The sequence below is a fragment of the Phyllopteryx taeniolatus genome, chromosome 11 (assembly GCF_024500385.1).
Source record: "Phyllopteryx taeniolatus isolate TA_2022b chromosome 11, UOR_Ptae_1.2, whole genome shotgun sequence".
Taxonomy (NCBI): Eukaryota; Metazoa; Chordata; class Actinopteri; order Syngnathiformes; family Syngnathidae; genus Phyllopteryx; species Phyllopteryx taeniolatus.
Genome location: NC_084512.1, coordinates 17144472 through 17160075, shown reverse-complemented (window position 1 = coordinate 17160075; position 15604 = coordinate 17144472). Strand labels below are relative to the sequence as shown.

The 15604-nt window shown below is 40.1% G+C and overlaps 1 protein-coding gene across 2 annotated transcripts in view; it reads right to left on the bottom strand.

Moving 5' to 3' along the window:
- crtac1b (cartilage acidic protein 1b) overlaps positions 1-7089 on the bottom strand; it is a 28429-nt gene extending 21340 nt beyond the window's left edge. For both annotated transcript variants that reach the window (XM_061790781.1, XM_061790782.1), the window contains exons 1-3: positions 6966-7089; positions 2117-2304; positions 792-988 (exon numbers count right to left, since the gene is read on the bottom strand). In XM_061790781.1, the coding sequence (XP_061646765.1) occupies positions 792-988; positions 2117-2298 (379 nt within the window). In that variant the 5' untranslated portion in view covers positions 2299-2304; positions 6966-7089. The remainder of the gene's footprint in view (positions 1-791; positions 989-2116; positions 2305-6965) is intronic.
- Between the last annotated feature and the right edge of the window lie 8515 nt (positions 7090-15604).

Sequence of the window (15604 nt, the reverse complement as noted above, 5' to 3'; positions counted from 1 at the left end):
ATGGCCAATTAATATTACTACAAATGACAAAGTAGTAATAATGATGCTTTTATTATTTGTTGTTTTTACATCTGGGTAGCTAATCTTTTTCCTGCTTTTAATAGTCAATCAAAATGCTGGTTGTCAGCCAATCACAGGGGACATGTGATTGGCTGACACGCAAACATCACACAGGAAGACCAGAGCCGAGATTCAAACTCGAAATCTCACAACTGTGAGGCAGATGTACTTACCATTGATTCATCATGCTGCTCTTCTAAATTCAATGTAATTTCAAATATATACGCTTAGGCTTTAATTGCGGCTCTCTTTTGAATCAACTGGATGATGCATGTTTGGTTACATTGTGGCTGTCTATTACCATACTGTGATTTGAACCTGAACTTCAAAACTGTGGGGCAGACTTTCTAACAATGACAATTTTGTCCAAAGGTTTGGGCAACTTCTTACTTTCACAGTTGTGATTTGTGTTGTTGATTGCAGTGAGAGGTTAAAACTGCCTTTTAAAATAAAATTGGTATGCCTTAATTAACTGCAGAAGTTCACAAGACGTATTGACTTTTTGCACAATGTAATTTGTTTTTCAATATGCGTCTTTAAAGCTTGCTTCTTTTTTTCAGTATACAATAGAAGCATGTAACAATACACATATTGTTAAAAAGCTAAAGTGAGCATGCTGTGGGTCTTCAATTGATAAAAACTCTAGGCAGCAACAAGACTTTCTTAACACATGACTAGAAATTCTTGTGTAAGTATACTTTTCACATTCGCGTGTTTAAAAGTATTGTTACCAGAAAAGGCGTTATTGGTGTTGAGTACATAAATCTCCTCCCGGCCGTCTCCGTCAATGTCACATGCTGTTACCCCGATAGCGTTGCCTTGGCGGTCTCTCAGGGCGTAGAACGGGGAGCTGCGATTGTCCACGGCGATGTTGACAAGTCTTCTTCTCTCCTTGTCGTACTTCAGCACCACGTTAGGACCATTGTAACTGCCAACATGGACTCAGTTGAATTTGTTACATTAAATTGTCAGCAGGTTCTTTGAATGGCAGATACAATCACGTTTTGTTCTTAGTTTATGGGTGTTAGTTTGATAGGGGCTCTCAACAAATCACTTTGAACTGATTTAGTTAAAGAGGACAAGTTACAGAAAATTGCCTTTTTGATTGCTTGTACTGTAAACAGGCTTACAAAGTTGGGTCATTGGAGTTCCTGTCCAACTATCAAATCCCATGTTATCACCAATTTCTGAACATGTGTCTGTGAGCAAGCCGTTCAGAATTTTGCCAAATCGTGACGTCGATGTGACAAGTGTCGGCTGCATATGGACAGATCAGTAAACTAGTGTATTAATTGTAGCATATGAAGTGCTGCCTCCACAGGGGAAAGTGCTTTTCATGTCTTTACAGGTGCTAACTTTTTTTCCTTGGACTCTGGGCTTCACTTCTGCAATTAAGTGGCATTTTTAACATTCTTTTTAAAAATATACCATAATTTCTCCTTTGAGCTGAAATGTTCCCAAAGAAGGGTTCATCAAACTTTTTAAAGTAACTAAATATGGTTCCCTGCCATTTAAAATGTCTATTACAGCATAAAAGTAAGAGAACACATCCGAGTAATACTCTCAACTTTGCCACTGAAGGTCATTATGCCAATACTGTCATATAAATGAAGGCCGTGATGATGTTCTTCTAATGCGATGCCCTCTCTCTCAGCATTGCTGCTGAATGGGACGTCTTTGCAGAAAAGACATTTATGAGGCGCGGCCATTTGCATCCATCTATCCACAGCCTGTGAGGGATTCATCACCGCTTCATTGGTTAGAAGCAAGCTTGCCAAAGCATCTCCATCAGTGGCACTCTGTCCAATCTCATCCATTATCATCACATGAGTGAGTCTAAGTCTTTTTAAGTCTTTTGCCTTTGTCTTCAACCTTTAGCTCAGAAAATGAAGTGCACCTCCAATTCACACTTCGATAGCTATCACTCACAAGTTCAATCATCTGTTTAAATTTGTGTAATGGATGAAATTAAACAATGTTGGCACCACTGTGAGAGAAGCATTAAGGCTGGAATCGTTTCACAAAGTACCCCACTAATTTCCACCGACTAGCTCACCCTGCAACAAACACCTCCAGGTCTCCGTCGCCGTCCACGTCGGTGACGGCCACACCGTAGTTGAGCTGGGTTGGATTGTTGTCGTAGTCGGGAGGAAGCATAGCCTTGGTTACGGCTGAGAACATCGGCTCTGAACGCTGGGTCGAGCAAAGCGCAGGCAGGAATAAAACAAACCACAACATCGTGACCTGAAAAGAGGAACAGACTAATGTTTTTGTTTTGTTTTGTGACTTGGATAAGGGTGTGGATACAAGAATTTGATGGTTTTGTCCTAATTCAGGGGCTGCATCTGAAGGCTGACAGTGTATAAAGACTGTCGCAATTTGAGGGCTCTTTCAAATGCAGCCAACATATGCCCAAATACATCTATGCTGTTTTTACTCCTTTGAAAAACTAAGATACTGTGTGTTGAACATGGACCTTAACATTTACAGTACGTTAGAATATGAGTTGCATAGCCACTTGTTGATTCAGTTGTTTATTTATACTTACCATCTCTAAAAGATAAAATTTTCTTCAATTGAGTTATACAAGTTAGAGGTCGGATTAATGGTGGAATTTTTTTTAAATTATTTAGCTTGGTTGCATTTTTTTCTATCACAAAAACCTGGGATTTGAACAGGGGCGTGTAGACGTTTTGTATTCACTGTAGCCATTTTTCAAAATAACTAAACAATAGTATAATCGCTTGATGGATTGGTTTCAGTGTGTTTGGACGCCTCTGGGCTAGCCCGTACAATTTAACAGTTCTACTGTACAGTACTTTCTGAAGTGCCACTGAAGGTGTCGCTGATGTAGGCATAGTGCTATGAAGTGTGACACAGCGATTTTCACTACTTTAGTGAGTTTGCCTCAATGGGCCCAACAATCATTATGGCACTGCCAGTTAGCATCCTAACTAACAACAGATGGACAAAAGAAACACTATCCATCCATCCATTTTCTGGGCCGCTTCTCCTCACGAGGGTCGCGGGCGTGCTGGAGCCTATCCCAGCTGTCATCGGGCAGGAGGCGGGGTACACTCTGAACTGGTTGCCAGCCAATCGCAGGGCACATAGAAACAAACAACCATTCGCACTCACAGTCATGCCTACGGGCAATTTAGAGTCTCCAATGAATGCATTTTTTTGGGATGTGGGAGGAAACCGGAATGCCCGGAGAAAACCCATGCAGGCACGGGGAGAACATGCAAACTCCACACAGGCGGGGATGGGGAATGAACCCGGGTCCTCAGAACTGTGAGGCTGACGCTCTAACCAGTCGGCCACCGTGCCGCCAAGAAACACTAATACAACAGTTTTCGCTTACGTTCGAGGTCTCTGCACTATTGTACCATTGCGAAAACAACAAGTCTGGTGGCCGAAGTCTATTCCACAGTACTGTACGACGTGTCACAAAGAAACTAAACTGTGGCAGCCAAACTCATGACTCAGTACAATTTTGCCAACTGCTTACGCCATTGTTGTGTGCAACATCTCATCACTATTGAGCTATAATGTTCACTTCTCTCACTCTGTGCTCGTTTGTGTCAACTTGCATTAGAGCTACAAAGATCCGCCCTCTACAATAACTTATGCCAAAGCTATCGCTACGTGCTTATTTTGAACGACAACATATATTTCTCTGAGCGGTCCGACCAAATGAGAATTGTACAATAACAGTAAATCGCACGTTGGAAAACGGCAACACGCGCCCATGTTGCTAATTCTCCAAATCTATTATTGTGACTAGAGCGGCGGAAGATTTTTGGCCGAGCTTTTTGCTGCGCTCAGACATAAAGATGAAGATATAGCACTTGCACTCAGCTGCATTCTGCAGACTTAGAAAGTGAACAACCCATCACGTGAAGACAAGCTAAGGAATTGCAGGACAGAAAATCCATACGGGGAACAGCGTCTCAGCCCGAGGCCGAGTGAGAACACAGTGGAAACTGATTTGACCTAAGATGTTGTTTGCCAAGGGATGCTAGCTACCTCTAAATTGGGAAGTCATTGTGGGATAATAGGACACACTGAGGTCTTACAGTCCAATAATGGTCACCAGATAAAGGAGGACTTGATCCAGTTGGCTTGTAATATTCAGGCAGGTTTAAAAAAAAAAAAAAAAAAAAAAGAAAAGTTGGGAGAGGAGACAAACATCTCTGAGGGGAGGAATGGAAAGCATAAGGTCACCACCTTAAACTTGAAATAAAGCAGTCATCACAGTTCTGCAAAACGTAACACACACACACGCGCGCGTGCAGACACGCACACACAAAGTGGCATTTACAAGCTGACAACTTGATTTGCTCAGTTGGAAGATTTATGCAGGCAGCCTTCGTCATCGCTCCATGGCTGCTTTACTGCTGCAGCTTCCGCCCTCGATGCTAGCGTGCAGCCGCTCCGTGATTGATGCCTCTTTAACATCTCGCTCAACAATTCAATTTAAGATAAAAACCACATTGTGCTTTGAGTAATACTCTCAAAAGCCCATCGGCCATGAGAGGAAGCACCTCGGCTGACAACCGCAGAAATATCGCAGGGGCCGACAATGCCCGCCCGTCCTTATCCCTCACTAGTGACTGTGTAGCCTGTATGTGTTAGCAAGTTAATTAACAACAATAAAGGTTCAAGAAAAGGCAAGTTTCCCTCCATTAGACCAGAAGATAATGACAAATGAGGGGGTCACTTTTAAACCATAGAGAGACATTTTACTGTCAGACGATCAAATGAAGGAGTGAATCAAAAAGGGGTTAGAAAAATGTCATACAGTACATGCTCATGCACTTTTCTATATGGACACACTTTCTGGTAGACCCATTAAGAGTCCACTTCAAAGTACTAGCTCTGCTCGGCCCAGCTCTGCTCTACTCTACTAAGGTTTTCCTCTTCAAAATTGTACTGCGGGAAACTGTGACAACCACACGTCGCACTGAACGCTACAGTAGGAATAAACCATGCGAACAAACAACAACAATGGAGGACAATGATGGTGTCCTACGTCTTGGCATAACGAAGAAGGAGTCACATTTTATTCGAGAGTAAACTGAGCAGCAAGAGGAAATTGGACTGCTGCAGCAAAGTGGAGACTGTGGAGCGACACGGTAAGCTAACATTAGCATGTTTTTGAATATGTCATTTCTTGCAACAGCCGGCATGCTTTGAACCCCAGCTGACTATCAAGAAGCATGGTCCATAAATGTATGCTTACCAGACGAGAGCCTCTCTCAGTTTCAACATCAGACTTATTCTAAAAACCTTTTCGAAAGTTTTCCCAGATAGGTTGAAGTTGTCCAATTCTTCCTCCATTTTCATTTTAAGTGAAGGTGCACATTATGGATAAAAAGTTTTGGCCTTTCATTTTAAAGTTGGACAGAGGTTGTATTTTGCACTAAGACCATCCTTAAAAAGAGTCCCCCATAATTGAGTCAATAACCTGAAGAAGGGAAAGTAAGTCCAAAGACAGATGAGGGTGTGAAACCACAGGGGACTGCATTGATAAAATGGTAGGGTGATGCCTTTTCCAGTCAAGGACGCCCAGCCTGCATTCACAACAATAAATCTCAGTTTTTTTAAGGTAAAGTTACAGCAGGACTTTTTACTAAGTGCAAGAAGTCCTGGACAGTTATGTGCACTCAATTGCTTTTTAGGATATAATGCCTGTTATCGTCCTCCCTTGTGGGTGAACAAGAAGCATCCTTTTTATCCCCCTTTTTTTTTTTTTTTTTTTTTTTTAAAGTCAAACAGTCAAATAGCATGAAATAGCCCCGGGAAAATGTGTCATCTCAGGCCCGAGAAATGTTTTCACTTTGGGTTATTTATACTGGCATTAAGAGGCCATTACGGCAGCGTGCAGCATCAGCATGTGCCTTGTGGAGCGTTCATGCTCAGCTCTCATCCTGATAACACTGCGACAAAGACCCAGTGAAGATGTTCACTTTCAAAACACGCTCACAGGAATCTCTTCGCTGTGAAGGGCACCCCCGCTGCAGAGCACACACACACACACACACACACACAGGGCTGGACTAGTCCCAGCGAATTACACTTAATTTTCACTTACAGTATAATCAACAGTCACCATTAAAGTTGAACTGTAATTTATCCATCAGGGAGCAAAGTGACTCTCCGGCACTCTCAAACCACCAGCAGGGACAAAAATACTGACTGCACAAATCCCTTCTTTTTTCAATAACATAATACATTGTTTATGGGCAATACATTTTATTTGTGGTCAGTTGCAGGATTGTTTGCAATAGGATACAGTTGGAATCCAATTGACTTTTGATCATGCATGTCTGTTAATATCAATACCATATTTTTTACAATTACTTTGACATCAATTAAAAAAAAAAAAAACTTTTTACATGAAAAAACGTTTACATGAATTATGAACTTAATTCAAAATTGTGAGGTACTAATTAAATATTCTAATATGCATATATACTCATACTCATTCATCTTAAATAAGTTATAGCAGTAACTTCTTACATCCACCCTGCATGCGTGCCTATCTAAATTAATACAAATATCATCATTAATAATAAAAAAACGTTTTAAATGTAGTTTAAATGTATTGCCTATAAATATTAATCTGCCATATCAATAGTGAAATTGAAAAATCTATATTTTATAGCGTCAATAACTACTCTCTTTCCAATTTCTTTGCATTTTTTAATACTGTATTTTTGCAAGGGAAAAAACAGCGGTCCGTCATGCACTGAAAATAAGAATTAGCTGATGCCATATTTGAACGACGCACACGCATTCAATTACATAAACTTGTTCCATCATGTCCAAGTTAACTTTGCATATTTCTGCAAGCATCCTGCATTAAGTGAAAGGCAGCAGTTCGTGAATGAGGTACTCACGGATGAAGGGGGGCGGGGAGGGTGAAAACTCCGACCAAAACCTCCAGCAAGAGGCAGCAAAAGAGTCACTATCCTCGGTTAATTGTGCTCTAGATTCCGCTGTTATCACACAGGAGTCTTTTTTTTTTTTTTTTATCTCGACACTTATTCCCTTTACTCAACTTCTAAAGGTTTTGCTTTATGAAATTTCGAGAGCGACCATCTGGGCCAATCAGCACAAAGCTCGTTGAATATTTAAGTAGACAGCCAATGAGGACCGCACGTGAATGCGTGGGCGTGTCTTCGGGTGCTCTCTCACAGCGATGTTGAGACCGGGCTCAGCTGGGAGGAGAACAAGGCGCTCTCTAGTTGCTTCTCTTCGTGCTGCGTCATGTGAGGCACAAAATATCATGTTTGACATCTGCTCTTTACTAACACTCGATTTCTTTCATTATATGCCGCCATAATGAGTATATGTGTCTATCACGTGGCACTACGACGTCATACTCCCGCGTTCACGTACCATACTGTTGTGTCAAGTTGAACTGATTATCAGATGCTCACGGACATGGGATTTTTTTTTTTTTTGTCGACTGTAGAATTTATTTTTGTTTGTAGTTAGATATAATAATATTATTGTTTTTTATGATCACAATCATACTAAACTATTCAATCAATTAACAGTTTAGAGACGCATTAATAACTGTTTTCATAGACGGGTCAAATTATTAGGAACACCTGCACCTGAGGTCCTGTACAATTTCCATAGATAATCCTCTGTTTTGAGAGATATTAATGCAATAATGTGTTTGTTATTGTGTGTTTCTGATATTTGTCTTACCTTATGATGCAATATGAGAAACTTTAATTGTAAGAAACAGCTCTCAGGAACAGTGGTTCCCAACAGTTTTCAACTTTGTATATGCGTTTTCCTACTGTACTGCCAAGGAGCGACCAACTTTAAAGTTAAGAACAATAAGGAAAATGCGTTGTTAAAAAAGTCTTTGGAAACATACAATATGTATAAAGTATCATATTTTAAAACTAAAACTATTAACTACACATGCTGTTCAAAATGCTTTTCAGGTCACCTTTCTAAGAAACTGACGATGAACATGACAAGTGTACAAGGAACATAGTAAAATTAAACATTTAAGCAATTACATTTGTTATATTTAGGAAAGTCCCTTACCCAAGGTTAACGTTTCTCATGCATAACTGTTAAAATAATCTTATTTGCCAAATAAAAGGTAAGACAGACCCGGGATGCAGTTTAAATATTTCACTGGACAGGGGGTCCTCAGTTTACAAGATGGATGTAATTGTATTCATCCATCCATTTTCTGAGCCGCTTCTCCTCACTAGGGTCGCGGGCGTGCTGGAGCCTATCCCAGCTGTCATCGGGCAGGAGGCGGGGTACACCCTGAACTGGTTGCCAGCCAATCGCAAGGCACATAGGAACAAACAACCATTCGCACTCAGAGTCATGCCTACGGGCAATTTAGAGTCTCCAATTAATGCATGTTTTTGGGATGTGGGAGGAAACCGGAATGCCCGTAGAAAACCCACGCAGGCACGGGGAGAACATGCAAACTCCACACAAGCGGGGCCGGGGATTGAACCCGGGTCCTCAGAACTATGAGGCTGACGCTCTAACTGTTGCCATCATAACCTTATTGTTAATGGTAAGTGTAACAAAGTGGCAAATAAGGAGGGCATAATGTGATAATTTGTGTCGCCAATAGACCTCAATAAGGCAGCATGGTGAAAAAGTGGTTCCTAATTCTGTCTTACAGTTCTGAGCTTTGGGCTTCAAATTGTCTTCTTGTGTGGAGTTGGCTTTTCCCCCCCGTGCTTTTCTCTGTTTTCTCTGACCTCTTCTCACATTCCAAAAACATGCATCTTAGGTTAATTGTCTGTATGTTCCATGCACATGACTAGCAACCAGTCCAGGGTGTACCCTGCCTGTCACCGAAAGACAACTTCAATGGACTCGACACTGTATATAAACGCAGAAAACTTGGTATTGTTGTTTGCTTGAATGTCATTTTCTTTGTTTTATTTTATGTGTAAAAAAGAAATGGCAAAAATCTGCAAAGAAATCAGCCAATTTTTGCAGATTCGGAAAAGGCTAAAATTGGCCGATTAATCGGTCAGGCCCTATTTGAGACCATCCTCTGACTTATCCACTTTCTACCTCCACCTCCCCTTCAGTCGTTCCCGAGGTCGTGGCTCCCTCTCCGTCCTTGGCTCTTAAAATAGTGCTTCTTGGACTGAAGATGAGGGATGAATGAAGCTCAAGGGAAGAGAGAAAATGGGGAGTGGTGGGTCTCCTACACTTCTCTCTTCCCTTAAGGACCATTGAAAAATGTATATCACCGGCAGCGTGATGAATCCCCTCTGCGGCTTTTGGAGAACTCTCCTCATATCGTTAAGCTTCAGTAATAGCCCCCATGCCACACGTTCCCCTGGCAGGATTGCCTGGCGTTCATTCACCTGACTAATAGGCATGCTGGCTAGTCTCAATGCAGATCAATTGTGACGTTACGACAGATGCCACCTGGACCTGGAAGTTCCTTTTAGGCAGCATGCATTGTGTTCTACATGTACCAGCTACATTAGGTCATGTAAGTAATTAAACAATATATTTATTATTTTGTGATGCAGTGCATTTCGACACAACTACAAAGAGAGGTATTTTGCTCTTATCAAGAAGGTAACAGAATATTCAATGTTGCAATAATAACACCTTAACATGCATAACTTCAGTTGATTCAAATTTAAATGCGGAATTTTAAAACGCTTCAAGTGATGTAACCTTCTTCCTGTATAATTTCCTTCTCCACTTGAGTGTCTCCAGATAGAACTTATGAACAATTTCCGTGCAAGTTACGCAATATTGTGCAGATGAGCACTTGTTTACCCCATAGTTTTTTTTGGGTTATTTTTTTTGTAATTCTCAGTTGTATCTCATGCTCTGTGTATATATATTAAAAAGCAACATTTGATTTACCGAGTGGATGAGCTCCAGTTCGCATCTTTGAACCTGTGCAGTGAGGGCCGCGTGTTCTTCAGCCTCCAGGGGTGCGAGCGCATGTGTTGCAGCGTGTGTTTGTGTGACTGCTGCACTGGAATCCACAGCACACACAAACACACACATGCTTAAATATAGATTCAGCCAAAAGGGTCCTCAATAGATCAGACTTCCCCTGACAGTTCTCTTAAATGTCCTTGGCAGGCCCTCCCAGACTCCAGCTCTCCTTCCTTCATTCCTACACACCTTTTCCACTCTGCCCCATGTGATGCTGCAATATTTCTCTTCTAGAAGGCTCCCATCACCACTGAGCCCTGTAATGCATGACACAATCTAGGTATATCCCATAAGGTGTCACTTACCCAAAGAGCCCACTCCAGCACACTCCACACTGAATGGCGTGCAGAAGCTTGAAGAACAGTGAACACATCAATTGTTAGCCTTCTAGTATAGTGGAGGCAAGTTTTTTTTGTTCTGCTCCAAAAGTTAATTATTTGCATTATACTGTTGCTAGTGTCAATTTTCTCCATCCCCAAACAACAACTCATCTGCCAGAGTTAGACATCCTCACACGACTTTGAAGAATTGCACCAATAAAATGTTGTTTTCACGGTCTCTGACAAATATAACACACTCCCCACATTACTATCAATCTAATTTTTTAATTTAATGTATGAATATGTGATTTATGTCGCCCGTGCCGATGTTGTAAATCTATTTTGCGTGGCGAGGGTAGCTCAGAGCGCTGATGTTTCTTTATTGATTGGCTGACTTAATGGTGTTTGTTCTTTATAGCTGATCTCAGGAAATAAAGCAAATAAATAGCTGCGAATGAGTGCAGTTGTTGTGATACCGTGAAGGGGAGATGACAGTAGAAAAAGAATGCTTTGGGGGCGGGGGGAACAGCAGGAAATACAGAAATGCCTTTGATTGATGAAGAAACGCAATACATCACTATAATCAATTGCCTTTCATTTTTCAGATCTGACTGTGAAATTCAGACATGGCGTCACATCGTGTTTGCATGACTAGCTCCGAGATCACAACTGAAGCATAAACAGCTTCCAGGTATCACTGTCGTGTTGTACTTGTTAACCTTTATTGACAACTTGCCACAAGTGACGGAGCACTTCCACATTTTGTCTGCTAATGCCGAGTGGCTGGCCTTCATTTGCTTGAGACTATTTTGATCATTCACAGAGGATTTGTCAGATTGATTTGAAAAGACAACCTTTTGCCAAAGGATGGATTGATGGCTGAAAATTTGTTGAGTTCCGGGAAAGAAATTACTTTAGGTAGGCGGCGTACACCCTGAAGTGGTTGCCAGCCAATCACAGGGCACATATGCCTCCCACATTCCAAAAACATGCTTGATCGGTTCATTGAAGACTAAATTATCCATATGTGAATGTGAATGTGAGTATGAATGGTTATCTATATATGTCCCATGTTTGACTGACAACCAGTCCAGTGTGCATCCTCTCATCCAAAGTCTGGAATAGGCTTCTTTTGTTTCATGGATAGCAGTTAAGAATTTTAGAATATTACTTAAAAATGTCTGTCGAGTTAATGACGGTCTTATGATGGTGACAGGTTGACTGTGGAACAGATTTTTTTTTATTATTAATCACTTCATATGGGGAAAAAAATGTTTGTTGATCATTTATCTTAACTTGCAGTAAGAACTTCCCAAATGTGAGCCTTCTCTTAGAGGAGGAGAGGAGGGTATCAATCTAGCGCATTAGGACTCGGGTCTCTTTAGTGACAGTCGCCGCCTCCTGGCTGATGTAAAGCAAACTTGTGCTCATGGGAGATGAAGAAGCCTGTCAAAGCCATCTCAGGCCCGTCACCGTCCCTCTGTGATTCTCCGCTGCTAATGGCAAAATCGATTTAAAAATGAGGGACACGGAAACAAGGGAGGAAATAAAGCGTCTGTCCATCTCTGGTGAAAGGATGCTGAAATGGCAGACTTGTTTGTAAAACAACATTTTAAGACATCTCGGTCCATTTATATATATATATATATATATATATATATATATATATATATATATATATATATATATATATATATATATATATATAATCCTTAGCTTGTTCACTGGACACCTGCAGAATTGAATAGGCTTCTCTCATGTAACTTTAAAAAAGTATTCAGGTATACGCTACTGCAGACTCCTGTTATAGATATAGTTATGTTATTTTATTTACCTTATTTGTAATATTTTTAGGTTCCTTTAATGTTGTTATTGTCAGAAATCTCATGCTGCTATCTTGGCAAGGTCCCTCTTGCAAGCGTTTCAATGAGACCGCCTGGTTAAATAAAGAGTTAAATTAAAAAGGGAAAATAAAATCACAATACGTATGCAAAGTGGTAGCCCTTTATGGCAAGAACCTTATTAAAATGGATGCCACAGACCTCGCAATAAGGTAGAACCTTGTGATTTCTTCTAACCATTCTTTGGAGAAAGGTATGATGATTAAATACGGATATTAAAAGTTATTCAAATGTTTTAATTCACTACAATACAATAATCTTGTGACTGTTTTAAATGCATGCTGTATAAAGGGTTACATTGAATAATACCTCTGTGTTATTTAAATTAAGCAATATTACACTGGGGAACACAATTTTTGTTAAGTTAGGTCTGACAGCTGTTTTTAACAAATGTTTGAATCCAAAACTGATCTCAGTTTTTCTCTATCACGTGAAGTTTATGATCTATAGATCCCCATTTGCTTAAAATATATGAAAAATACTGTACTTAACAGATATGTGCTTGTTTTATAAAACTTTTCAAATATTGACATACAATGAAATATGAAGGAAACAGGCATGACTGCAATGTTTATTTAACACTATTATGTTTTACAAAGGATATGGCACAAATCTTCTTAATTCCTACTATGCTAGCTTTCTGTTTGCAGATTTTTGCTGGCAACACACACCTCTCACCACACTGTCGCAATTGTGACTGCACAAACAAGTTGCCTGGTAGCTGTGGATGAGTCCAATCATAATCGGCTGGCAAATCTTACTATAGCTAATCAGTGGAATTTTGCTTATCTGGAGGGTAAACTGTGGAGAAAAAAATTGACGTGCTAGAAAAAAAATGACTGCAATTTTGGAATCAGCATGCCAATTTGAGTTATAATCAGCATAAAAATCTAACTCAACAGATTTTTTTTTTTTTTTCAAATTGTTCCCCATTGTTATCTATTCAATGGAAAAATGCAAATAGAGCTTTTCTAAATAATCTACATCAGAGGTCACAAAGGCACCAGGTTGCCCCAAAGATGACATGAGTAGCCTGCGGGCCTGTTCTAAAAATAGCTCAATTAGTAAGTGTTACTGGCTTGTGAAAATGGGTCATTGTGATTTCCTAGGAATATTGTAGAAGTGGTCATTTGAGAATGTAAACACTTGCAGATTTAGAGTAATTAAGTGTTGCATATTGATATTCATCTCTTTTCTACCTTGTTAAATCATGGTTTATAATTATAATAGAAGCATCAAACTGTTAGCCCTTTGCAATAATTAGTACCCAAGAATTATCTCTCAGTTTCAAAAAGTTTGGTGACCCCTGATCGAGAGTGTGAAGGTGTACCTAATATTATGAATAGTGAGTGTATATTTACGTGGACAATAATAGTCATGCATGTTTACAGTGGCTATAGAGGGAACACATCCCTGTTACCAGTTGATTGGAATGTAAATATTTTCATGCATACATCCAAATCAATTAATTGATGGCTTCACCCACAAAAAAGTAAAAAGCCCAGCCAGAGCCCAGACCTTAATCCAGTTAACAGCTGTGGGGTGGCCTGAAGAGTGGCCAAACATTGCCTGTCCAGATGTGCCACGCTGATTCATTCATCATTGTATTAACAAAGTATTACTTTTATGGTGTTAACACGTCTTCAACCAGCTTATCACCTCATCTGTTGACGGGAGTAATGAGTACTGTTTCATACCATCAGCCCCTCATATATAACTCAGATCATCTACTAAACTGGTCTGAGTCAATGGGTGTTGCAAGATATTAGATAATAGGCCCAAATCTTCTTCATTGACTCCATAAGGCTTCTGTCGAGTTAAGTGAGCAGCAACTTGTTTAAAATGTCATCTCACAGTTGGCTAGTCAACCCCTAACTACTGCTGCACCCATCCTTCCTCGTATATTCCTGTTGTTCCCTCCTCAGGTAATCAGCCTTTCCCCCGGCAAGGTAATTTCTGCACAGGCGCTCATGTGGCCGACACTGCGGAAATTCATTTTTTGCTTTAATTTCAGGCCCATTGATCGAGGAGCGCTGTACAGGCGCGTGACATCCATAATCACAACAATGGCGTGACAGCGCATATAAATAATGTGGAAGGATGTAAGGGGGATGCAGAGGTAGGAAGAGCCAGGCTCCATCTCTTACTGCACTCTGTATTAATTACTGAACTCCCAACCCATCCCTTCTGAGGCCATATACTATTTTTTCTCAAACTTATCTGAAATCTTTGTTTAAGCATCCATTAAAGAAAAGGCGTCGTCTCTACACTAATTACTGAGTCTACTGTATATCTCTAATTATGATGATTAGTGGAATGCATAGTTATAAAAAAAAGAATACGAATACAAATAGTTATAGAGGCCATAGGGAGCTACTGCTTGAATGTGAACTTTTGCCTATACAAATACTGTAAGGCTGCTAAGTTTCAGGCGACAGTGGATGAATAATGAAAAACAAAAGGCCTCAGAGCAAACACACTAGAAAATTTAATGTCAACTACAATAGCAGAAATATAAAGAACCAGTACAATACAATATAATGATAGGCTCAGTCTTGACTCAACAGATGATAAAGGTATAATGCAAAGGTGATCCGCGGTTCATTTTTCTGACGTTTTTAATGGTCACAATGGTCAAGTGTAAAACGAAGTTAACCACTGTTAATAGTAAGATATTTTAAATAAAAGAAAAAATAAAACACCACCTTAATTTTGAAGAGATGAACTTGAAATGCATATGGTGACGCTTGATGTTAATGCTCTGATGATCCCTGTACTGAGGCGATGGCTTTTGCTTTTTGGTCAAATTCCGAATTGTACGACCTCAGGGACTTTAAAGAGGTCCACTGCACGATAAAAGACGACAGTGGATATAAAAAGTCTAGACGCCCCTGTTCAAATGGCAGGTTTTTGGTGATATTAAAAAAAAATAAAAAAATGAGTTAGATAAATAATTTCAAAACCTTTTCCACCATTAATGTGCCCTATAATCTGAATTATTTTTGTGTTATCTTTTCGAGAGGGAAAATACAAATAAACAGAATCGGTATTAAGCAATCAATGGGATTCAAACTCATGTTCAATGGGAGTCAGCACACACCTGCCACCATTTAAGGTGCCTCTGATTAACCCCCCTAAAAACGTTCGGCTGTTCTAGCAGGCTTTTCCTGACTGTTTGTTGTTGTTGTTGTTGTTTTTAGAGAAAAGCCTGAAGGTTTTGTGCTAAAACTGACTACTATTTAGAACTGTTCATAATTCCCTCCACCTTGATTAAGGTGCCACAGTTCCAGCCCCAAAGTATGATGCTGCCACCGCCATGCTCGACTGTAGTTATGGTGCTGTAGCAGT